The sequence below is a fragment of the Thamnophis sirtalis genome, unplaced genomic scaffold, assembly GCF_051295495.1.
Source record: "Thamnophis sirtalis isolate CommonGarterSnake01/CBP01778 unplaced genomic scaffold, rThaSir2_p1.2 scaffold_13, whole genome shotgun sequence".
In the NCBI taxonomy this organism is placed as follows: Eukaryota; Metazoa; Chordata; class Lepidosauria; order Squamata; family Natricidae; genus Thamnophis; species Thamnophis sirtalis.
In genome coordinates, this window is record NW_028261393.1 from 26,052,381 (window position 1) to 26,072,351 (window position 19,971).

The 19,971-nt window shown below is 42.4% G+C and overlaps 1 protein-coding gene across 1 annotated transcript in view; it reads right to left on the bottom strand.

The window, feature by feature from the left end:
- Positions 1-19,971, bottom strand: part of LOC106548014 (collagen alpha-1(XVI) chain) — a 203,597-nt gene that overhangs the window by 96,237 nt on the left and 87,389 nt on the right. Inside the window, exons 5-8 of the mRNA XM_087728047.1 lie at positions 18,559-18,682; positions 15,564-15,839; positions 6,379-6,459; positions 3,870-4,004 (exon numbers count right to left, since the gene is read on the bottom strand). Coding sequence (XP_087584173.1) covers positions 3,870-4,004; positions 6,379-6,459; positions 15,564-15,839; positions 18,559-18,682 — 616 coding nt within the window. The remainder of the gene's footprint in view (positions 1-3,869; positions 4,005-6,378; positions 6,460-15,563; positions 15,840-18,558; positions 18,683-19,971) is intronic.

Genomic DNA, 19,971 nt, shown 5'->3' on the forward strand with positions numbered 1-19,971 from the left:
GTTAGATGCAAAGTTGTGTCTGACCCATCGCAACCACATGGATAATATTCCTCCAGGCCTTCCTGTCCTCTACCATCCTCTTGAGTCCATTTAAGCTCACACCAACTGCTTCGGTGACTCCATCCAGCCACCTCATTCTCTTTCGTCCCCTTCTTCTTTTGCCCTTCATCTTTCCCAGTATGAGGCACTTTTCCAGTGAGTCTCTGTGTGTGTGTATGTGTGTGTGTGTGTTTTGTAGATTTTCACAGGTGTAGGTATGCTGGTCTTGTTGTACACGGGAAAAGACCCGAATACAACAAGACCAGCATGTATATATAGGTGCTCAGCCTTTCTTACGGTCCAACTTTCACAGCCATCCATTGGAACTGAAATTTATACTAAACCTTTTAATTCAATTTCAGTTTAATTTTAAATTGTTTTATATTTATTTTTTTACCATTGGTAAGCTTCACATATTCACTGTATCAGTGAAATTGACCGTACTGTATATAAATTTGATAAACAGCAATAACAATAACAGCCAATTGCAAAGGCAGTTTTACTTGACACAGCTTGCATTCCAGGGACAATACTTTAGCACCACCAAACAACATCACCTGCCTATTCTAGGTCCTTGAGTGGATGAAAGTGTAACAACAAGAATACAGTTAAACTTTGCCTGTTTTTTAAATATGCAATGGCCTGAGATCCACTATCTTGATTTATTTTTTAACCATAACCTGTGATCTTCTCTCACTTTAGAAGAGAATATTTGTAGCTCAAGTTTGTACTGTGAGGTCATTGATGCTCCCTGAGCCTGGATGTTTGTTTAAAATTATTTCATTACTCCCGTCCAGGAACTACCAATTCAAATAAACAGGCTAACACTAAACAACAGTAATCAAGGAACTATCAACCACCAATGATAGCAAAACAAATAGCACTTATATAACACCCTATACAGGTAGTCTTTGATTTACAACAGTCCATTTAGTGATCATTCAAAGTTACAACAGAGCTGAAAAACGTTATGACTGTTTTTCACAGTTACAATTTTTGAAGCATCTCCATGATCATGTGATCAAAATTCAGGTGCTTGGCAACTGTTTCATACTTATGACCGTTGTTATGTCCCAAGGTCATGTGATCACATTTTGCAACCTTCTAACAAGCAAAGTCAATGGGGAAGCCAGATTCATTTCACAGTGAGGTTACTAACTTATGAACTGCACTGATTCACTTAACAACTGTGGCAAGAAAGGTCTTAAAACAGGGCAAAATTCACGTAACAAATTTCAGAAATGTTGGGCCCAATTGTGGTCGTATGTTGAAGATGACCTGTAGTGCTTTCTCAGCACTCTCTGAGTGGTTTATAATGTCAGCATCATGCCCCCAACAAGCTGGAAGGCTGGAAGACTGGATTGAACTCCAGACTGTGGGCAGAGTTAGCCTGCAATACTGCATTCTAACCATTACACCACCAGATCTCATGATGGTGCTACCTAGTTTGGTAATAAAATGTCTGCAAGAAAACAACCAATCTCAGAGGGCACAATCTGTCTTTGTGTATCTCGCATCAGCACTCCATCCTTCATAGCTCTCCAACAGCCACAAAATTGCCCTGCTGCCTTTCTCTTTTTAAATAGTGTCACTATTACGATGCCCCTAGGTTTTTCAAAATGTAAGGAAAGCAATTTCAAAGGGAAATATAACATATTTCACATTTAATTATAAAAATCACAGAGATGGTGAGACTGAGAACAAAAGGGGACACTTTAGTTCCATAGAGGGGTGCCAGCACTGCTTCCATCATACTGCAGAAGCTGAGTATTTGGAGAATGGAAAAGCAGGACTGGGCAGGCTAAAATAACCAAATGTTTCCCATACCATATAATTCAGTCCGATTTAACCTCATGACTATCAGAATAAATCAAAGCGACATCTTGGCTCTCTGTGCACAGACATCCCAAAAAATCATTCTGTGGTGCACAAAGTGAAGGCTCTGGATTTCCATGAGGACAAATAATGGACCACAACATGGTTTTTTTATATAGTAGCTGTCAGGGCAGCGTTTCTCAACCTTGGCAACTTGAAGAGATGGGGACTTCAACTCCCAGAATTCCCCCAGCCAGCAAACAGAACTGTTCACCTTGCGAGACAGGAAGCTCAATCAGAAATGCCAGCTCTATCAAGTTGCATTAGCAGATCTTGCAAGGTCTTTCTCCCTTCCTTTCCTTTTAACTCTCCATAAAACCAGGGAGGGTCACTTCTGAAATATCTCCTTATTCCTTCTGTGGGCTGAGATATATTTTGGAGATATTCTCCAGTCTCTGTGTGTGTCTCTCTCTCCCTCCCTGTCTTCTAAGGTCATCCAATGACCATTACAGGAGTCCAGTTTGTGGACTTTGTGCCAGGCTCTGAAGCTTTCTGGTTAGTGAACACCCTCTCTGCAATTTCATACATATGGTGGGAATCTACGTATAGAGGTATCTCAGTACTCCACTGCTTCAAAACATGTTTAATTTGGTACTCAATGCATTTTGATATAAAAATGTTGTCCTGGTACTCATTGTTTGTTTGGTACTCAATGCACTGCAGTAGGAAAAGGGAGACAGTCACAGTGAAACAGACAGGAAGTTGGCCATGCTGGGAAGGTTACTGGCATAGGAAAAGGGACAGACAGGAAGTTCTGCCAAAACAGAACCCAGGGTTTTGGCCCACCAGTGGCCGGAGGAACTGGCAACAGATTCAGACAGTGAGGAGGTTCGGGAGGAACATGGGCCAGTCCTGGAGTCCAGGGAAAGCTCTGATGAGGGCTCTGTTCCAGAGGCAGAGAGGGGGGCAGAGCCATATGCCAGCTATCAGCTGCCTTAAGAGGCAGATATCAGTGAGACAGATGAACAGCTGGAGCCTGTTCCTGGTGTGCCCATGTGCAGAGTTGCCAAATGAAGGGAACAGCTAAAGAACAAGGGATGTCTTGGGAGTAAAGCCACAGGTGGATGATGAATGGCCCCTCCTAGAGGAAATAAAAGAGGAGCGAAAGGGGAGTGGAGTTTGCAGGAGACAATTAGTTCACTTAATTGGTTCATGACTCTGTCAGATTCCTTACCAAGTTTTGCAGATATTAGTCTGTCAGCTCTCCCAGCCAGATAAGGTCTGTGACTGTAAATCCTCCTTTGAAAGGGAGGCGGCATATAAGCTCATTAAATTACGAATTACGAATTAATTGAAAGACTTCGTTGGATGTGAATAAGTAGAATTCACAATAAATTAATAAAAGGGGTTTTTATCGGGACAAGGAGTTCGCTTCATGCTCTTGGAAAGCCTAGGTCAAAACAACCAGGCAAAACAAAGGGTCGTGTGATAAGACATGGGGTTGGTTTGGCACTCATTGTTTTTAGTACTTGTCATGCCTCCCAGAATCAATTAACAACGAGTACCCAGGTACCACTATATCTATTTATCCATCTAATTCAAAACCAACCAACTTCTCATGAAAGCTGAGGACACATTCACAATGAACCTCTTGTTAGCTTTTGGTTAAGTTTCATTTAAAAGAAAACCGGAGGCCCTTGGTCACATGCTTAAGCAGCATTGTGGGAGTTTGAGCGTGACTTTGCTCACTCCCATTTTATGTCTTAATCTCTAAAGTAAAGTAGTTCTGTTTAGATTATCCCCTCTCTTGGTTTCATGGCAGAGGTAAGATTTAAATGAAGGCTTCCATGGTTCTTTGCTCTCTTGCCCATTTTAATTCATAATATTCATAATAGGCACAGCACCGAAGGATCCATAAAAGCATAAAACCCAAGAATAAAAGTCAGTTCCCCCATCCAAGTGGGGCTGAGACAAAATCAAAAGACTCAGAAGAGGAGTAGCCTGTGAAGACAAACCTGCTTGTTTTGAGGTTCTTCTAGGCAGAAGCAGCGGGTGTAAACTTTGCCTTCTGTTTGGGGGTTGATCTCAATCAATTCATTGTTCTCCATAACTTCTACATCCCGACGTGTTTTGGAGGCTTCTGGAAAACACTGTTGAAATGGAATCAAGAATCAAAATAATATAGAGATGGAAAGCATTTGTAAGTTGGTATGTTCCTTAGTGGGTTTGGAAATGAGAGGCTACATTTTTGAAATTCAGGATTTTTTAATTCACAACACTTTTGTGTTGTCTGGTTTATTAATAACTCTTAGCCACCAAAGAGAAAACAAACCCTGTGATGGTGCAGCCTTATGATATATGAACCCAGCTACTGCCATGGGTTAGAAACCAATGAGGAATTTTAAGGATAGTAGTAACTGTGAAAAGGATCTTGGAGTCCTAGTGGACAATCATTTAAATATGAGCCAGCCATGTTCAGCAGCTGCCAAAAAAGCCAACACAGTTCTAGGCTTCATAAACAGAGGGGTAGAATCAAGATCACGTGAAGTGTTAATCCCACTTTATAAGGTCTTGGTAAGACCACACTTAGAATACTGCATCCAGTTTTGGTCGCCACGATGTAAAAAAATGTTGAGACTCTAGAAAGAGTGCAGAGAAGAGCAAAAAAAAATGATTAAGGGATTGGAGGCTAAAATATATGAAGAATGGTTGCAGGAACTGGGTATGTCTAGTTTAATTAAAAGAAGGACTAGGAGAGACATGATAACAGTGTTCCAATATCTCAGGGGCTGCCACAAAGAAGAGGGAGTCAAACTATTCTCCAAAGCACCTGAGGGTAGAACAAGAAGCAATGGGTGGAAACTAATCAAGGAGAGAAGCAACTTACAACTATTCTATTCTATTCTATTCTATTCTATTCTTTCTATTCTAATTCTATTCTAATTCTACTCTACTCTACCCTACCTTATTCCTTATTCCTTATTCTATTCTATTCTATTCTATTCTATTCTATTCTATTCTAGTCTAGTCTAGTCTAGTCTATTCTACTCTACTCTATTCTAATTCTACTCTACTCTACTCTACCCAGCCCTCCCCTATTCCCTATTCCCTATTCCCTATTCCCTATTCCCTATTCCCTATTCCCTATTTCCTATTCCCTATTCTATTCTATTCTATTCTATTCTATTCTATTCTAATTTTACTCTACTCTACTCTACCCTACCCTACCATACCCTATTCTATTCTATTCTATTCTATTCTATTCTATTCTATTCTATTCTATTCTACTCTATTCTATTCTATTCTCTATTCTAATTCTACTCTACTCTACCCTACCCTATTCCTTATTCTATTCTAATTCTACTCTACTCTACCCTGCCCTCCCTTGCCCTGCCCTCCCCTATTCCTTATTCCCTATTCCCTATTCCCTATTCCCTATTCCCTATTCCCTATTCCCTATTCCCTATTCCCTATTCCCTATTCCCTATTCCCTATTCCCTATTCCCTATTCTATTTTATTTTATTTTATTCTATTCTATTCTATTCTATTCTATTCTATTCTAAGATGAATAGCAATTTTGCAAATATCCAGAGATCTACTTTGAAAATGGCAGCAGTTCAAAATATAAATCAGTCCACATTAAAGCCCACAGTGAATACAATGGTGTGCCCACAAATTCAAATCCCTATTTAATTGAAAATTTTGGTTGTATAGGTAGTCTTCGACTTACAACGGTTCATTTACCAACCATTTGAAGTTTCAATGGCACTGAAAAAAGTAACTTATGACCATTGTTCATGTGACTATCATAACATCCCCATGGTCACATGATCAAAATTCAGGCACTTGGCAACCGACTCATATTTATGACAGTTGCAGTGTCTCAGAGTCATGTGATCGCCTTTTGCAACCTTCTGACAAGCAACCTCAATGGGAAAGACAGATTCACTTAACAATCCTAACTTAACAACTGCAATGATTCACTTAACAACTGTGGCAAGAAAAGTCATAAAATGAGACAAAGCTCATTTAACCAATATCTCTCTTAGCAACAGAAATGGGCTCAATTGTGATCGTAAGTCGAGGACTACCTGTACATTAAGTTGAGAACATGAGAGTTGGAGAACAACCTTGCTGGATGAAGGTGATCTGGTCAGTATTCCATCTCCCATATTAATCTACTACATCTACAGTAGGAAGCCCACAGATCAAGACAGATCTACTCCTGGTCCCATGCACCTAGTAGTTGTAGGAAAACTAACCCCAGGCCTTGTAGTTGAATGAAATAGCAGCATGCTATACTGCAAACAATAGATGTGTAACCTAGACAAATCATCCAGACACTTTTGGGCATGGGTGTGGATATGTTTGCACACCCAGACATAATACTCTAGGAAGATGTTTGCAGATAAGCATCTGAAGATTCTAGGGTAACATGGAAATTGGCAAGAACATTCCACAACCCTCCCAGTCATCCATAATTAAAAGTGTCATTTCTTTGCAAAGCCTTAACAATTACTCACCCCATTGTCGGAGATCTCGCAACATCCCTCATGCATTGCCATGGCTGGATCACAGTAGATGTGCAGCTGCTGAATGTCAAACTGGGAAAAACAAACAAGCATGTTTTTAGGTCAAACTAAAAAAATCCCGGGAAGAAAGCTTGCATCCTTCAGGTCCTGGAGAAGAATCCTGACTGAGCCACCCTTTCACCAATGAGTATGTGAGAAATGTTGAGTTTCTCAAATGGCATCCCAGGTTTCTTGGCATTTCACACCGTCTTTGGATAGAATTGCCGAGAGCAAAATCTTAACCCTGAATCCTAGGTTGTGTGGGCTGCAGACACGGCATCAGGCCAAGGGCTTCAATCTCAGGACTAGCAGCTAATCTCAGATGTCTGGAAATATTGACTTGCAGGACATCTATTTTGAATCAGAGGAGGAGCACCAATCATGATGAAAAATATATTCATTTCCCCTCCCACCCTTCCCTCAGATTTCAAAATCCCTTCCTTTTGACTCTCTGAGGAGGGAGCATGGCCCTGATCCAAAGTAAAAGTAAAAAACAGGCCTATTTCTCCAGGCTGTTTCTTATCTCTCATTTCTTTCAGTGCTTGTGTCACATCTCTTTGGAAGCTGCCTAGATATCAGGCGTGGTCTCATTTGGATCAGCAACTTATGAGTCATGATTCCCCCCCCCCCACCTCACCATGACTTCACTCATAAGCTGCACAAGTTCTGGCAAAAGGATTTTTGGACCAGCCTGCCAAATTACAGCATCGTATGCACCATCACTTTCTTCTCATCCATCCACCACCACAAACCAGGGCTACATGCTGCTTTCAGACAGGTTCTTGGGCTCTTCAGGATCTGCCTAAAATTGAAAGTAAGACTTTTCCCAGCATGATCTGACTGAATCTCTTTAACAAGATTTACTGGGATGAAAGGGTTGGGATGGATGGAATTCCAGCCACTGAACTGGGGGTGAAATTCAGCAGGTTCTGACAGGTTCTGGAGAACCAGTAGCAGAAATTTTGAGTAGTTTGGAGAATCTGCAAATAACCACCTCTGGCTGGCACCAGAATGGGGTGGGAATGGGGATTTTGCAGTATCCTTCCTCTGCCATACCCACCAAGCCATGCCCAAGGAACTGGTAGTAAAAAAATTGAATTTCACCACTGAACTGAACTATTTCCTTTCTACACCCAACACATCTCCTTGAGGGTAAGATTTCTTCATATTCTTTCTGTTTTTCTAGGAACCAGGGAAGTGGTAGATCTTTCATTGTTAACACAAGAGTGTGCATCTGATTGTTTAAACCACCATATGTCTTTATAGGTCTCAGAAATTACCATTACGCTAGTATTTAGTATTTATTAATATTTGTATGCCGCCCTTTTCCCCAAGGGGATTCAGGGTGGCTCACAATTCAAAGGGAGGGGGAGACAAACCGAGTTACATATAGGACAATACATCATTAAAAGCACAACATTCATACAATTCGGGTACGGTGAAGGTCTTTAGCCCCAGGCCTGTCGGGACAGCCAGGTTTTAAGTGCTATGCAGAAGGTCTGGAGGGTGGTGAGGGTACGAATCTCCACGGGGAGTTCGTTCCATAGGGTCGGAGCTGCCACAGAGAAGGCTCTCCTCCGCGTAGTTGCCAGTCGACATTGACTGGCTGATGGAACTCGGAGGAGGCCTAACCTGTGGGATCTAATTGGTCGAGTGGAGGTAATTGGCAGTAGGCGGTCTCTCAAGTACCCAGATCCAATACCATGAAAGGCTTTATAGGTGACAACTAGCACCTTGAAGCGTATCCGGAGATCAACAGGTAGCCAGTGCAGCTCGCGGAGGATAGGTGTTATGTGGGTGAAACGAGGTGCACCCACAATCGCTCGTGCAGCCGCATTCTGGACTAGCTGAAGTCGCCGAATACTCTTCAAGGGCAGTCCCATGTAGAGCACATTGCAGTATTCCAGCCTAGAGGTCACAAGGGCACGAGTGACTGTTGTGAGAGCCTCCCGGTTCAGGTAGGGACGCAACTGGTGCAGCAGGCGAACCTGGGCAAATGCCCCCCTGGTCACAGCTGACAAATGGTGTTCAAAAGTCAGCTGTGGGTCCAGGAGGACTCCCAAGTTGTGGACCCTATCTGAGGGGCGTAGTATTTGACCCCCCCCAGCCTGAGAGATGGAACACTTGGCCAATTAGTGGGAGGGAAGCACAGCAGCCACTCGGTCTTATCCGGATTGAGCACAAGCTTGTTAACCCCCATCCAGTCTCTAACAGCCTCAAGGCCCTGACTCATCACGTCCATCGCTTCATTGAGTTGGCACGGGGCGGACAGATACAACTGAGTATCATCCGCATACTGGTGGTATTTTATCCCGTGCCGTCGAATGATCTCGCCCAGCGGTTTCATGTAGATATTAAAGAGTAGGGGGGACAGGACCGAGCCCTGCGGCACCCCATATGTTAGGGGCCTAGGGGTCGATCTCTGCCCTCCAACTAACACCGACTGCGACCTGTCTGAGAGGTAAGAGGAGAACCACCGTAGAACAGTGCCTCCCACCCCCACCTCCTGCAGTCGTCGCAGAAGGATACCATGGTCGATGGTATCGAAAGCCGCCGAGAGGTCCAGGGGTACCAGGATGGAGGCATGGCCTCCATCCCTGGCTCTCCAGAGATCATCGGTCAATGCGACCAAAGCGGTTTCTGTGCTGTAGCCGGGCCTGAAGGCAGACTGGAATGGATCAAGATAACTAGATCTCTTGTCCCTACCTCCCTCATCTTTGACACATATTTTCCCACAGGTCTGTATTTCTACTGCTTCACTTTCCTACACAATATTTGTATTGTAGTTCTTCAGCCACCATTTGTAGTAGGCTTCTTCAACAGGATGCCTGTGAATTCTGTAGAGGATGCTGCACTTTTACCCTCAACAGGTAGTAACAACATCAGCTAGCGGAAAATTACCCTGAAATTGTCCAACATATGTCAGAGTTCACTAGCCAGGATTTGTGACCTCCTGCCCAGTTGACGACCATAAATATTATGGATGAGCCAGCCCCAGGTTCGGATCAGCCCTCCTAACAGAAGCTGCAGGATGAAAAGAAAGATTGTGTATGTGCTTTCTGGCTGTACACCTAATATTTGGAATCTATTAAAATATCAATAATTGATCATACAATCCTAGAAGGAGAAATCTTCCTTGTAAGAGTGGATTACAGTGTTCTTTAAATGAGGATTAGTTTCTTTTTTCTTTTTGCCAACCTAGCAGTTCGAAAGCATGTAAAAATGCAAGTAGAAAAATAGGGACCACCTTTGGTAGGAAGGAAACAGCATTCCGTGCGCCTTCGGCATTGAGTCATGCCGGCCACATGACCACAGAGACGTCTTTGGACAGCACTTGCTCTTTGGTTTTGAAATGGAGATGAGCACTGCCCCTACAGTCGGGACCAACTAGCACATACAGTATGTTCAAGGGGAACCTTTACATTTACCTTTACCTAGATTCTTTTGGATGAAGGAACAAGGAAAATGTCCTTCAAATACCACACATTATCACATAATTAGCCATTTTAAAAATTATATAGAATCATAGGACTGGAAGAGGCCTTGAAGGTCATTTAGTCCAACCCCTTGCCTAAGGCAGGAGTTTCAATTAATTATTAGAATAATTACTTATTCACCCAATTAATTTTGAGGCTACACTGTTCATACTGTAGTAAGTATGCTTTTATCTTCTGCTAATTAGCCTGATGCAAACTTTTATATAGAACTCACACTCACCTACTTTCTAGCCTGGTGCCTTAAACTACTAAACCAAACTATCTGGAGTCTAACAAGCTAAAATAGTGTTGGCAAGTTCATGTTCACCTATGATAAGCTACAGGTACCTAATGTTGATGTGAGAGATGGTGCCTGGGGGGGAAGGGAGAGTGGGAGAGGGATAGGTTACAGCAGTGGTGGGATTCAAATAATTTAACAACCCTTTTTTGTCCGAATGACCAGCTGGGTAGGTGGAGCTTAGGGGTCATGTGACCATGTGGGCGTGGCCAACTCAACATTACTCACATCGATGGGTGCTTCGCTTTAGCGAAGAGTTAAATGTAATAAGAGTTAACCAGAGAGGCAGTTTCTATAAGCAGAGCATTCAAGATTAGGCTAGAAACAACACCAGAATGTTTCCTTCCTGCCTTCCTTACAGGATTAGTCCTGTAGAGTGGGAAAAAACAAAAGGAGATCTCTTCCAACAACTGGTTCTCCCAACTGATTAGACAGTTAACGACAGGTTCTCCCAAAATAGCAATAGCAATATAGCAGTAGACTTATATACCGCTTCATAGGCCTTTCAGGCCTCTCTAAGCGGTTTACAGAGAGTCAGCATATTGCCCCCAACAATCTGGGTCCTCATTTTACCCACCTCGGAAGGATGGAAGGCTGAGTCAACCCTGAGCCGGTGAGATTTGAACCGCTGACCTGCTGATCTAGCAGTAGCCTGCAGTGCTGCATTTAACCACTGCGCCACCTTGGCTCTTAGGTAGGAACTGGCTGAATATCACCATTGGGTTAAAGTGAAATGGTAGTTTTTCAGGAAGGATACAGCACAGTCTAGAGAGGGGAAGGAGACAAGAGACAGTACAGCCCTGAACTGGATAAGAAACAGAAGAAAAGATATTTAAAAAATCCACTATCTAGGACAGGGGTGTCAAATTCGATTTCATTGAGGGCTGCATCAGGGTTGTTTTTTACCTCAGAGGATGGGCGTGGCCAGCTCAACATCACTCGTGTCGGGGGTGCCTGTGGTGGCCTGAATGCTCTGTCAGTGAAAATGGGTTCCCAGCTCCTTTTTTGGCTGCAATGGTCTGCTACAACCTTCTGCCAGCAAAAACAGAGTTCGGGAGGATTGCAGCAGCCCATTGCAGCCAAAAATGGAGTTCAGGAGCCTGTTTTCACTGGCAGAAGAACAATGGACCAGTCATTTGCTGTTTCCAGAGTGGGCCGAATCCAAGCACTCCATGGCCTTGAGTTGGACATCGCTGCTCTAGAATCTCCCAGGGCAAAGCCATTAGTAACAGTAATAAAAGTTCAGTCTAGCAAGATTAGGTCTGCCATATGTAAGCAAATAAAGAATTCAACTCTGGCTGAATTGTTCCCTGTTATTCTGTTAGGTGCAAAGAATCAGGATCATTTGTAAAATTGCAGCATGGAAGATTTATTCTAATATGTATATAAGGATCTGGATACGTTACAGTCAGCACTAAACTGGTGCTAGATAAGAGTTAATGGAAGTCAAGAGGGGCTGGACTTGGGTTTTTGGTGGCAACAACTCTAAACTGATGACACATTTAACTTCACTCCACAGCTCTGCTTGGTTGTCTCTCACATGTTCTTGGGTTTCACGTGAAGGTTGGTGACCTGAGGAGCTGCCCTTGGTTCTGAGAGGCTCTCTCAAAATGGGTGTAGCTAAAGTGGACAAGTCCATTTAAACTAAATCAGGAGTCAGCACCCCATGGTTCTGGAGCTGCATGTGGCTCTTTCATCCCTCTGCTGCAGCTCCCTGTCACCGGTCAGCACCACAGTTGATAGGGCTTTCGGTTAGGACACGTAGAGGAAAAAAGACGCTGTACTAGGAGGAGACTCTATGGTGGGGGAACCGGACTTCTGGTCAGCTCCAGATTTGAATGGGGGGCTACCGGTTAGGACCTTTGTGGCTCTTTGAGTGCTTAAGGTCGCCGACCCCTGAACTAAATGAGCAATACAAAAAGGTAGGCACACATGCAGACACCCCAATCACCTCTATCCATACATTTTCACATGTAAATACTTTCAGGCTATTACCACACCATACACTTAACCATAATGCATCCCTTCTCCAGGTTAGCATTAATCCACTGGAAGGGTCCAGAGCTGGAAAGGTCTTACAGAAATAGGATGTGGTACAATAGTGTCAAGTCAGAGGCCTGGCCTAGAACAAGCTTTCTGAAAGCTGCTTGATTTATCTCAGAATGCACTCTTATCAAAATAGCTTAGTTTCTTGTTAATTATGCATTGGATGATCAGCTCAAATGCTTTAACAATGGCTTCCTGGAACCATGCAGTTAGTGCAATGGGATTTGTTTTTCTTTCTTTATAATTATGCAGATTCCCTTGCCTTACTCTTTCCATTTTTCTGCAGCTTTGATCAACTCCCTGCAATTATTTTATCACTTTTCACTGTCTTGTGTATTTTAGCAATGCTTGAATTGCCCTAGAAGGAATGTCATCAGTATTATTTAAGCAGTTTAAGTTTTTTCTTGAAATTCCTCTTTTTCTTTCAGGAAACAAAGTAGATTCACAGAAACTTCTGCTCACAAAGGTATTGTGGGGAGGAATATCCTAAGCGGGCCTTATTTGTCTCATGATGGTGAGTTTCAATGTATATTTCACCCTTAAGAACATTATAAAAGTGCACAGTCTTTCTATGGGTTACTCTTTCTTCATTGGCTATTACTGTTGTCCGTTTAAGAGGAAGACTTACTTCTTTGTTCTCAATTCATTGTGCTCATATTCACTCCAGAAAAGAAACTTTGGAACTGGGAGGGGGAAAAAAAATCTCATTTCAGTTTTGACTACCATTGGGGTATTCTTCCATTCTCTTTCTCTTCTCCAGTCCCAAAGTTAGGCATTATGGTAGGAGCCTACTTCCTTAATAGTTAAGAGCTTCTGATTAAGCTTTAGGTCAGGGGTGAAATGCACTGAAGTCTATTACCAGTTTGCTTCACGTGTGAAGTCACACCAAACATGTGCTTTGCACGCATGCGCACCACAGGCACTAAGAAACCTTTTCTGAGTCTGCAAAGGTAAGTAGAACAGCGAGGGGGGAACAGCTGTGCCTCACGATTTAGATTTGCTAGAAAGCACGATTTCCTGCTTTCTGGCGAATGTAAATCATGCGGCATAGCTGATTGTTGCACAGCTGATCGTTGAACTTAAAAAAAACTTTTTAAAAAGCATTTTTAACTACTGGTTCAGGCAAACCAGTAGTTAAAAAATGCTTTAAAAAGTTTTTAAAAAAGTTCCAATGGTCAGCTGGTTGATAATCAGTTGTGCCATGTGATTGTTGGAACTTTTTAAAAACTTTTTTGTTTTAGCATTTTTTAACTACCGGTTTGGGCGAACCGGTAGTAAAAAAATGCTAAATAAAGTTTTAAAAAGTTTCAACGATCAGCTGTGCGACAATCAGCTGTGATGCACGATCATTGGAACTTTTTAAAGCATTTTTTTACTACCAGTTCAGGCAAACTGGCCCGAACCTGTAGCATTCCACCCCAGCTTTGTATGCATTCCAACATTTGCCCCATGCATGAAATATCTGAGAGAGGATGACAGAACAACAAGAAGCTAATGTGTGTTGATGTATCACACGGCACACAAAACCAATATCGAAGACAACAGGACTGATGCCTCTCAGCTCTTTCTCTTGCTGGAAGACAGCTGGCTCCATTACTGCTGCAGTAGTTGTGGGCTTCACACTGACTCACATTCTCTAGAGCTACATTCCTTTTGAAACTGATCCTACACCAAGCAAAGTGGCCACTACATTTCATGCATCATAAAAAGAAATGGGGAAAAAACTGGAGCAAATTTGGAGTTGCCTTCTTAGATTTGAGACATGCCCATACAAATCCAGCGTTTAAAGAGACACTTTTCAGTTGCCAGCAGATGCTGCCTCTCCTGAAACGTTCTAAGGATATATGTTTTTGAAGATTTTTCCTCACTTACAAAAGGGGAGAATCATTCAAGGAAATGGGAATATTTTGCAAATTTGTGGATCTCCAGGTATTCAGAGTTTCAGAGTGGGAAACAACCACAATTGGGATCAGAATTTTCATTGCTAAGCAAGATGGTTGTTAAATGAGTTGTGCCCAATTTTATGACATTTTTTTTGCCATGATTGCTAAACAACTTATTGTAGCTATTAAGTGAATCATGCACAGGTTAAGCAAAGCCAGTTTCCCAGAAACTAGCTGGGAAGGTTGCAAATGGTCCAGGACCATTGTAATTACATGCCAAGCACCCAAATTTTGATCATGTGGCTCAGTGGTAGGATTCAATTTTTTTTACTACTGGATAGGTGGGAGTAGCTTGGTGGGCATGGCATGGCGTGGCTTGGTGGGCATGGTTTGGTGGGCGTGGCAGGGGAAGGTTACTGCAAAATCCTCATTCCCTCTTGATCAGCTGGGACTTGGGAGGAAGAGAATAGATGTGGGCAGGGCCAGCCAGAGGTGGTATTTACTGGTTCTCCGAACTACTCAAATTTTCTGCTATGAGTTCTCCAGAACTGGTCAAAACCTGTTGACTACCACCTCCGATGTGGCTGTGGAAATGCTACAACAGTTGTAAGAGTGAGGACATCAAAACTCATTTTTTCCAGTGCTGCTGTAACTCTGAATGACTGCTAAACATGGTTATGAGTCGAGGGCTACCCGTATAAGCAATGCATCGACAACTGTAGAATTTATGTCTTTGTAAAGCTAATATTGATCTGCTAAAAAGTAAGACTAGAGGCCCTCACCTTCTTTCGGTCCTCTGTGTCTTTTATCTGCAGTTGTAAATTAATTATTCAATTACTCTGCCACATTATATGACTTGAGTACTCCAGCATCCGGGCTCTTAGCTTTTGCTGGCTAGGAGCCTAATGATTACTGCATTTCTGTTAGCAAATTAAGAAAACCAATTTGAATCTCTCCAATTGTTTTGACTCAATTTCTTTAAGCTAAGCATTAGCACCAGAGAAGCTACCGTGTTTTCCCCAAAATAAGACAGGGTTTTATTTTCTTTTGACCTCCAAAATAAGCAGTTGGCTTTATTTTTGGGGAGGTCTGGTTATTTTTGAGGTGCAGGAGGCAGAGAGCATGGTCACCTCATGGCTGCTGCTGTGTTGTAATATTTTCGGGGAGGGCTTATTTTTTGGGGGGAGGGCTTATTTTAGTGCATGCGCTCCAAAGCCTGATTGGGCTTATCATCTGGGGCGGTCTTATTTTCAGGGAAACAGGGTACATTGAAGTCTGTGGCAGCAAGTTGTCCTCTCTCTTGGAGGGGAAGCAAAATAGCTTGTCCAGTTTGGAGAAAACTGTGGTCAGCTCAACTTGGAGACATATCTCCTAGCCACAGGATGCTCACATGTGCCCACCACCACCACTACCATTGCTGCCCCCGTGACTCACCATCACCGGAGTCCCACGCACTGCCTCCAGCCCCACGAATGCATTGCCATTGCTGACCAACTGCTGGCGCAGCTGCAGAGGCTTAGATGAGATGTAGCTGCAGTCAACATGGACCGAGATCACTTGGGTTTGAATGCTGACTGCCATTTTGTGCCACTTCAAGTCAAAAAGGGAGGTGATGCCTTTGCCAGCAAAGACTACGCCAATCACTTCCCCATGATGGTCCTTGGCCTGGAACTCCAGACTCCGCTCTTTGCTGTTGATCCCCAGGGAGAGCTGAAAACGTAGAAGGAAGAAGAGAGAGTGCTGATTAGAAGAATGTTCTAAAGCAGGGGTCTCCAATCTTGGCAACTTTAAGACTTATAGACTTCAACTCCCAGAATTCTTCATCCAGAAAAGCTGGCTTGGATTGCCTTGGATTGGGGCGAAGTTATACGTTCCTATATCCATTAGACCCAATGTTCTTCAATGGGCTCATGATTCCCGGATGGCTGGGCATTTTGGATTCGTCAAGACTCTACACCTCTTCAAGCAAAGCTGGCTGAGGAATTCTGGGAGTTGAAGTCCACAAGTCTTAAAGTTGTCAAGGTTGGAGACCCCTGTTCGAGAGAGAGAGAAAAAGAAAGAGAGAGAGAGGGGGAGGGAGGGAGGGAGGGAGGGAGAGACAGAGAGGGAGAGACAGGGGAGAATGGAAGCTGGAAGGCTGACCACTTAATGGAGAGAAAAGGACAGAAATTTATGAGAACTGATAAGTCAGAAGACTTGTAGCTTATGATCACAATTGGGACCAGATTTTCCATTACTGAACAAGGCGGTTGTTAAATGAGTTATGCCCACTTTTTATGACTCCCCCCCATGTTTGTTAAATGAATCACTGCTGATGTTAAGCAAATCCAGCTGCAAAAGTTGAAAATACTCATTACGTGACCCCAGGAAGCTGGAACCATTGTAATTGCATGTCAAATGCTGGAGTTTGGTCCTATAAAGCTATGATGGTTGTAAGTGCGAGGAACCATCCTTGCTGCAACCATTGTAAATACATCTCAGGTGCCTGAGTTTCAACCATGAGACAGTGAGAGTGACTTATGACCGGTGACTTAGTGATCGTTCAAAGTTTTCACCTGGCTGAAAAATGAGACTTATGATCATTTCTACTTCACTCCTTTGGCTACTTGAGGAAGGGGCTGCACTAGAAGACCTCCAAGATCTCTTCCAGTGCCCTGTCTTGTTCTGTTCTGTTCTATTTTCAATTTGATTCTCCTATTCTATTCTATTCTATTCTATATTCTATTCTATTCTATTCTATTCTATTCTATTCTATTCTATTCTATTCTATTCTATTCTATTCTCTCCTCTCCTCTCCTCTCCTCTCCTCTTCCACTCCACTCCACTCCATATTCTATTCTATTCTATTCTATTCAATTCTATTCTATTCTATTCTATTCTCTCCTCTCCTCTCCTCTTCCACTCCACTCTACTCCACTCCACTCCACTCCACTCCATATTCTATTCTATTCTATTCTATTCTATTCTATTCTATTCTATTCTATTCTGTTCCAGTCCAGTCCAGTCCAGTCCAGTCCAGTCTATTTTCTCTATTCCATTCTATTCTATTCTGCAACATGGCCACATTAATAGCCATTTGCATCATCCCATGGTCACAGGGTTATATTTTACAACTGTTTTGCTAAAAACAGGCACTTTCAGCAAACCCACATCCATGACCATGGCAATCATTTTGCGACCACTGCATTTGCTTAACAATCATCAACCAAAAAAATCATAAAATCATGTCGGTCACATGACTTTTTTGTTTTACAATAGTTTTATTGTTTTACAATTGTCACGGCTTATGGCCAGGTTCCATTATGGTTGTAAGTCGAAGGACTACCTGTAGTGATATTTTGTGTTAAAGAAATGAACCTTACATTGTAATTAAAATGAGATCTTGAGTAATAACAAAAATCCTTAGAAACATAGGGAGAGTTTTGTTCCGATGATGATATTATCCGGATGAAATTTATCATGTTCCTTTTTGACCCCTTTTCTTGCAAATTAAGTTGGTTTAATCTGTCTAAAGATTATATATCTGGTCATAAATATATAGTAATAACAGGTAAGGATAGATGACTGTTCTATGTTTCTGCATCATTTTTTAACCTATGTAAAAATGAATATGATTTATGTCAATTTTCTTTAATATATGCATGCTTAGTGGATTTTTTCCTTTATATAATGCTTTCATATACACATTTTCCTTAATATAGTGCATGTTAATGCATAACTTAATGTTCAACCTGCCTTGCAAAATTCTGAAAAGATTACTTGATGCCTGACAGTCTATGGAGATTCTCAGTCATCCAGGTCATGATTGTCCCAAAGGTGTTTTTTTTTTTCAAGAGGCAACTGGACTCTTGAAAAGGTACCTTTGGGACATTGATGTCTGACACATTTGCAGGTTACTTGATGCTTAACTGATTTGGAAGACAGCAAGCTGGGCTAGGTTCTCCACCCCACACAGAGAATATTCTCCCTGCATCATCTAATTGGAGAATTCTCCATCTTGTGAAGGTCAAGACAGAATCTCACTCCATTTCTTGGTTTGATGGAGGTGGACTCTGTAATTTGTGTTTCAGCATCTTGTGGGAACTCAGCCATTACTTTAGTGTGTAACGTGAACAGGGTCACAACACTCAATGACAACTTTTCTTTCTTGGGTCCATTGCACATGGAATGAACATAGCAGTCATATCTTATTAACTCGAGTTTAGAGTTGGCTATATGTTCATACGTGCAAGCACAATCTCATTGGCACCATTAGCTGAAAGGGGAAGGTAGGAAGCAGAATAAATCCTTGGCTGAGCAAATTCAAGGAAAGAAGGAAGGAAGGAAGGAAGGAAGGAAGGTTTAACTGGGGTTAGCTAGGGGAATAACAACTGCAAAACAATGGACCAGAGAGGCAATGGAAAGACTGGATGAAGTTAGATGGTTATACCTGGGGGTATCCCTGAGGGTCAGTGATCTGGAAGAGATACCAGTTCTCTTTGGTAGTCTGCTTCTTCAAGAGTAGAGTGATGATCAAAGTGAATTCATCAGGCAAGCCCTGGGGAAACAGCTGTCTGGGAATAAAGAAGAGGACAGAGATGTGAGTAGACAAGTCTTTTCACCTTTGGAACATTTCATCAGGAGAGTTACTCAGAAGATACAACCAAGTTGCTGACCAAGTCCAATCACTAACTATTAGATCAGCCTTTGATATCTCCAGAAAGTTCTCTACAGCGCCTCAGAAAATGTCTCTTTCCTCATAGCCTAACAAACTTGAACAAGAGAATCAGAGGAAAAGAATACTATAGATGGATTTGTGCACATTTTGAAATTTTATTTATTTATATTCCGTCATTATTTTTAAAAGTACAGAAAGTCAATGTGATGAACATATCTAATATTCCTTCCCCCTCCAATTTTCCCCACAACAACAACCCTGTCAGGTGGGTTCAGTTCAGGGGCGGGTTCCAGCAGCCACTACTGCAGGTTCGCTTATGGTCATGCAGTGTGCGCATGCATGCTTGATGCGCGCTGTGCGTGCATGCACAGTACTATAAAAATGCTTCTATGCAGGCGCAGAAGTCAAAAACAAGATGGTGGCGCCTATGGCACCACCGGGAGAACTAGTTTGGGGGTGTGGCAGGACTGGATCACTGCCAGTTCCGGCGACCCAGGCCACCAAACCACTACTGGCTCAGCCGAACTGGTCTGAACTGATCTGAATTGGTAGGAACCCACCTCTGGTTCAATTAAGAGAAATTGATTAACCCAAAGTCACCAACCTGGATTTTATAGTACAATAAAATACAAAGAATAGCAGAGTTGGAAGGGACCTTGGAGGTCTTCTAGTCCAACCCCCTGCCTAGGCAGGAAACCACATACCGTTTCAGACAAATGGTTATCCAACATCTTCTTAAAGACTTCCACTGTTGGAGCATTCACAATTTCTGGAGACAAGTTGTTCCACTGATTAATTGTTGTAACTGTCAGGAAATTTCTCCTCAGTTCTAAGTTGCTTCTCTCCTTGATTAGTTTCCACCCATTGCTTCTTGTTCTACCCTCAGGTGCTTTGGAGAATAACTTGACTCCCTTTTCTTTGTGGCAACCCCTGAGATATCGGAACACTGCTATCATGTCTCCCCTAGTCCTTCTTTTCATTAAACTACCCAGTTCCTGCAACTGTTCTTCATATGTTTCAGCCTCCAGTTCCCTAATCCTCCTTGTTGCTCTTCTCTGCACTCTTTCTAGAGTCTCCACATCTTTTTTACACTGTGGCAACCAAAACTGGATGCAGTACTCCAAGTGTGGCCTTGTTTGTATATTTGCCAAATTATAAAATAATAAAATAAAAAATGATAAAAAA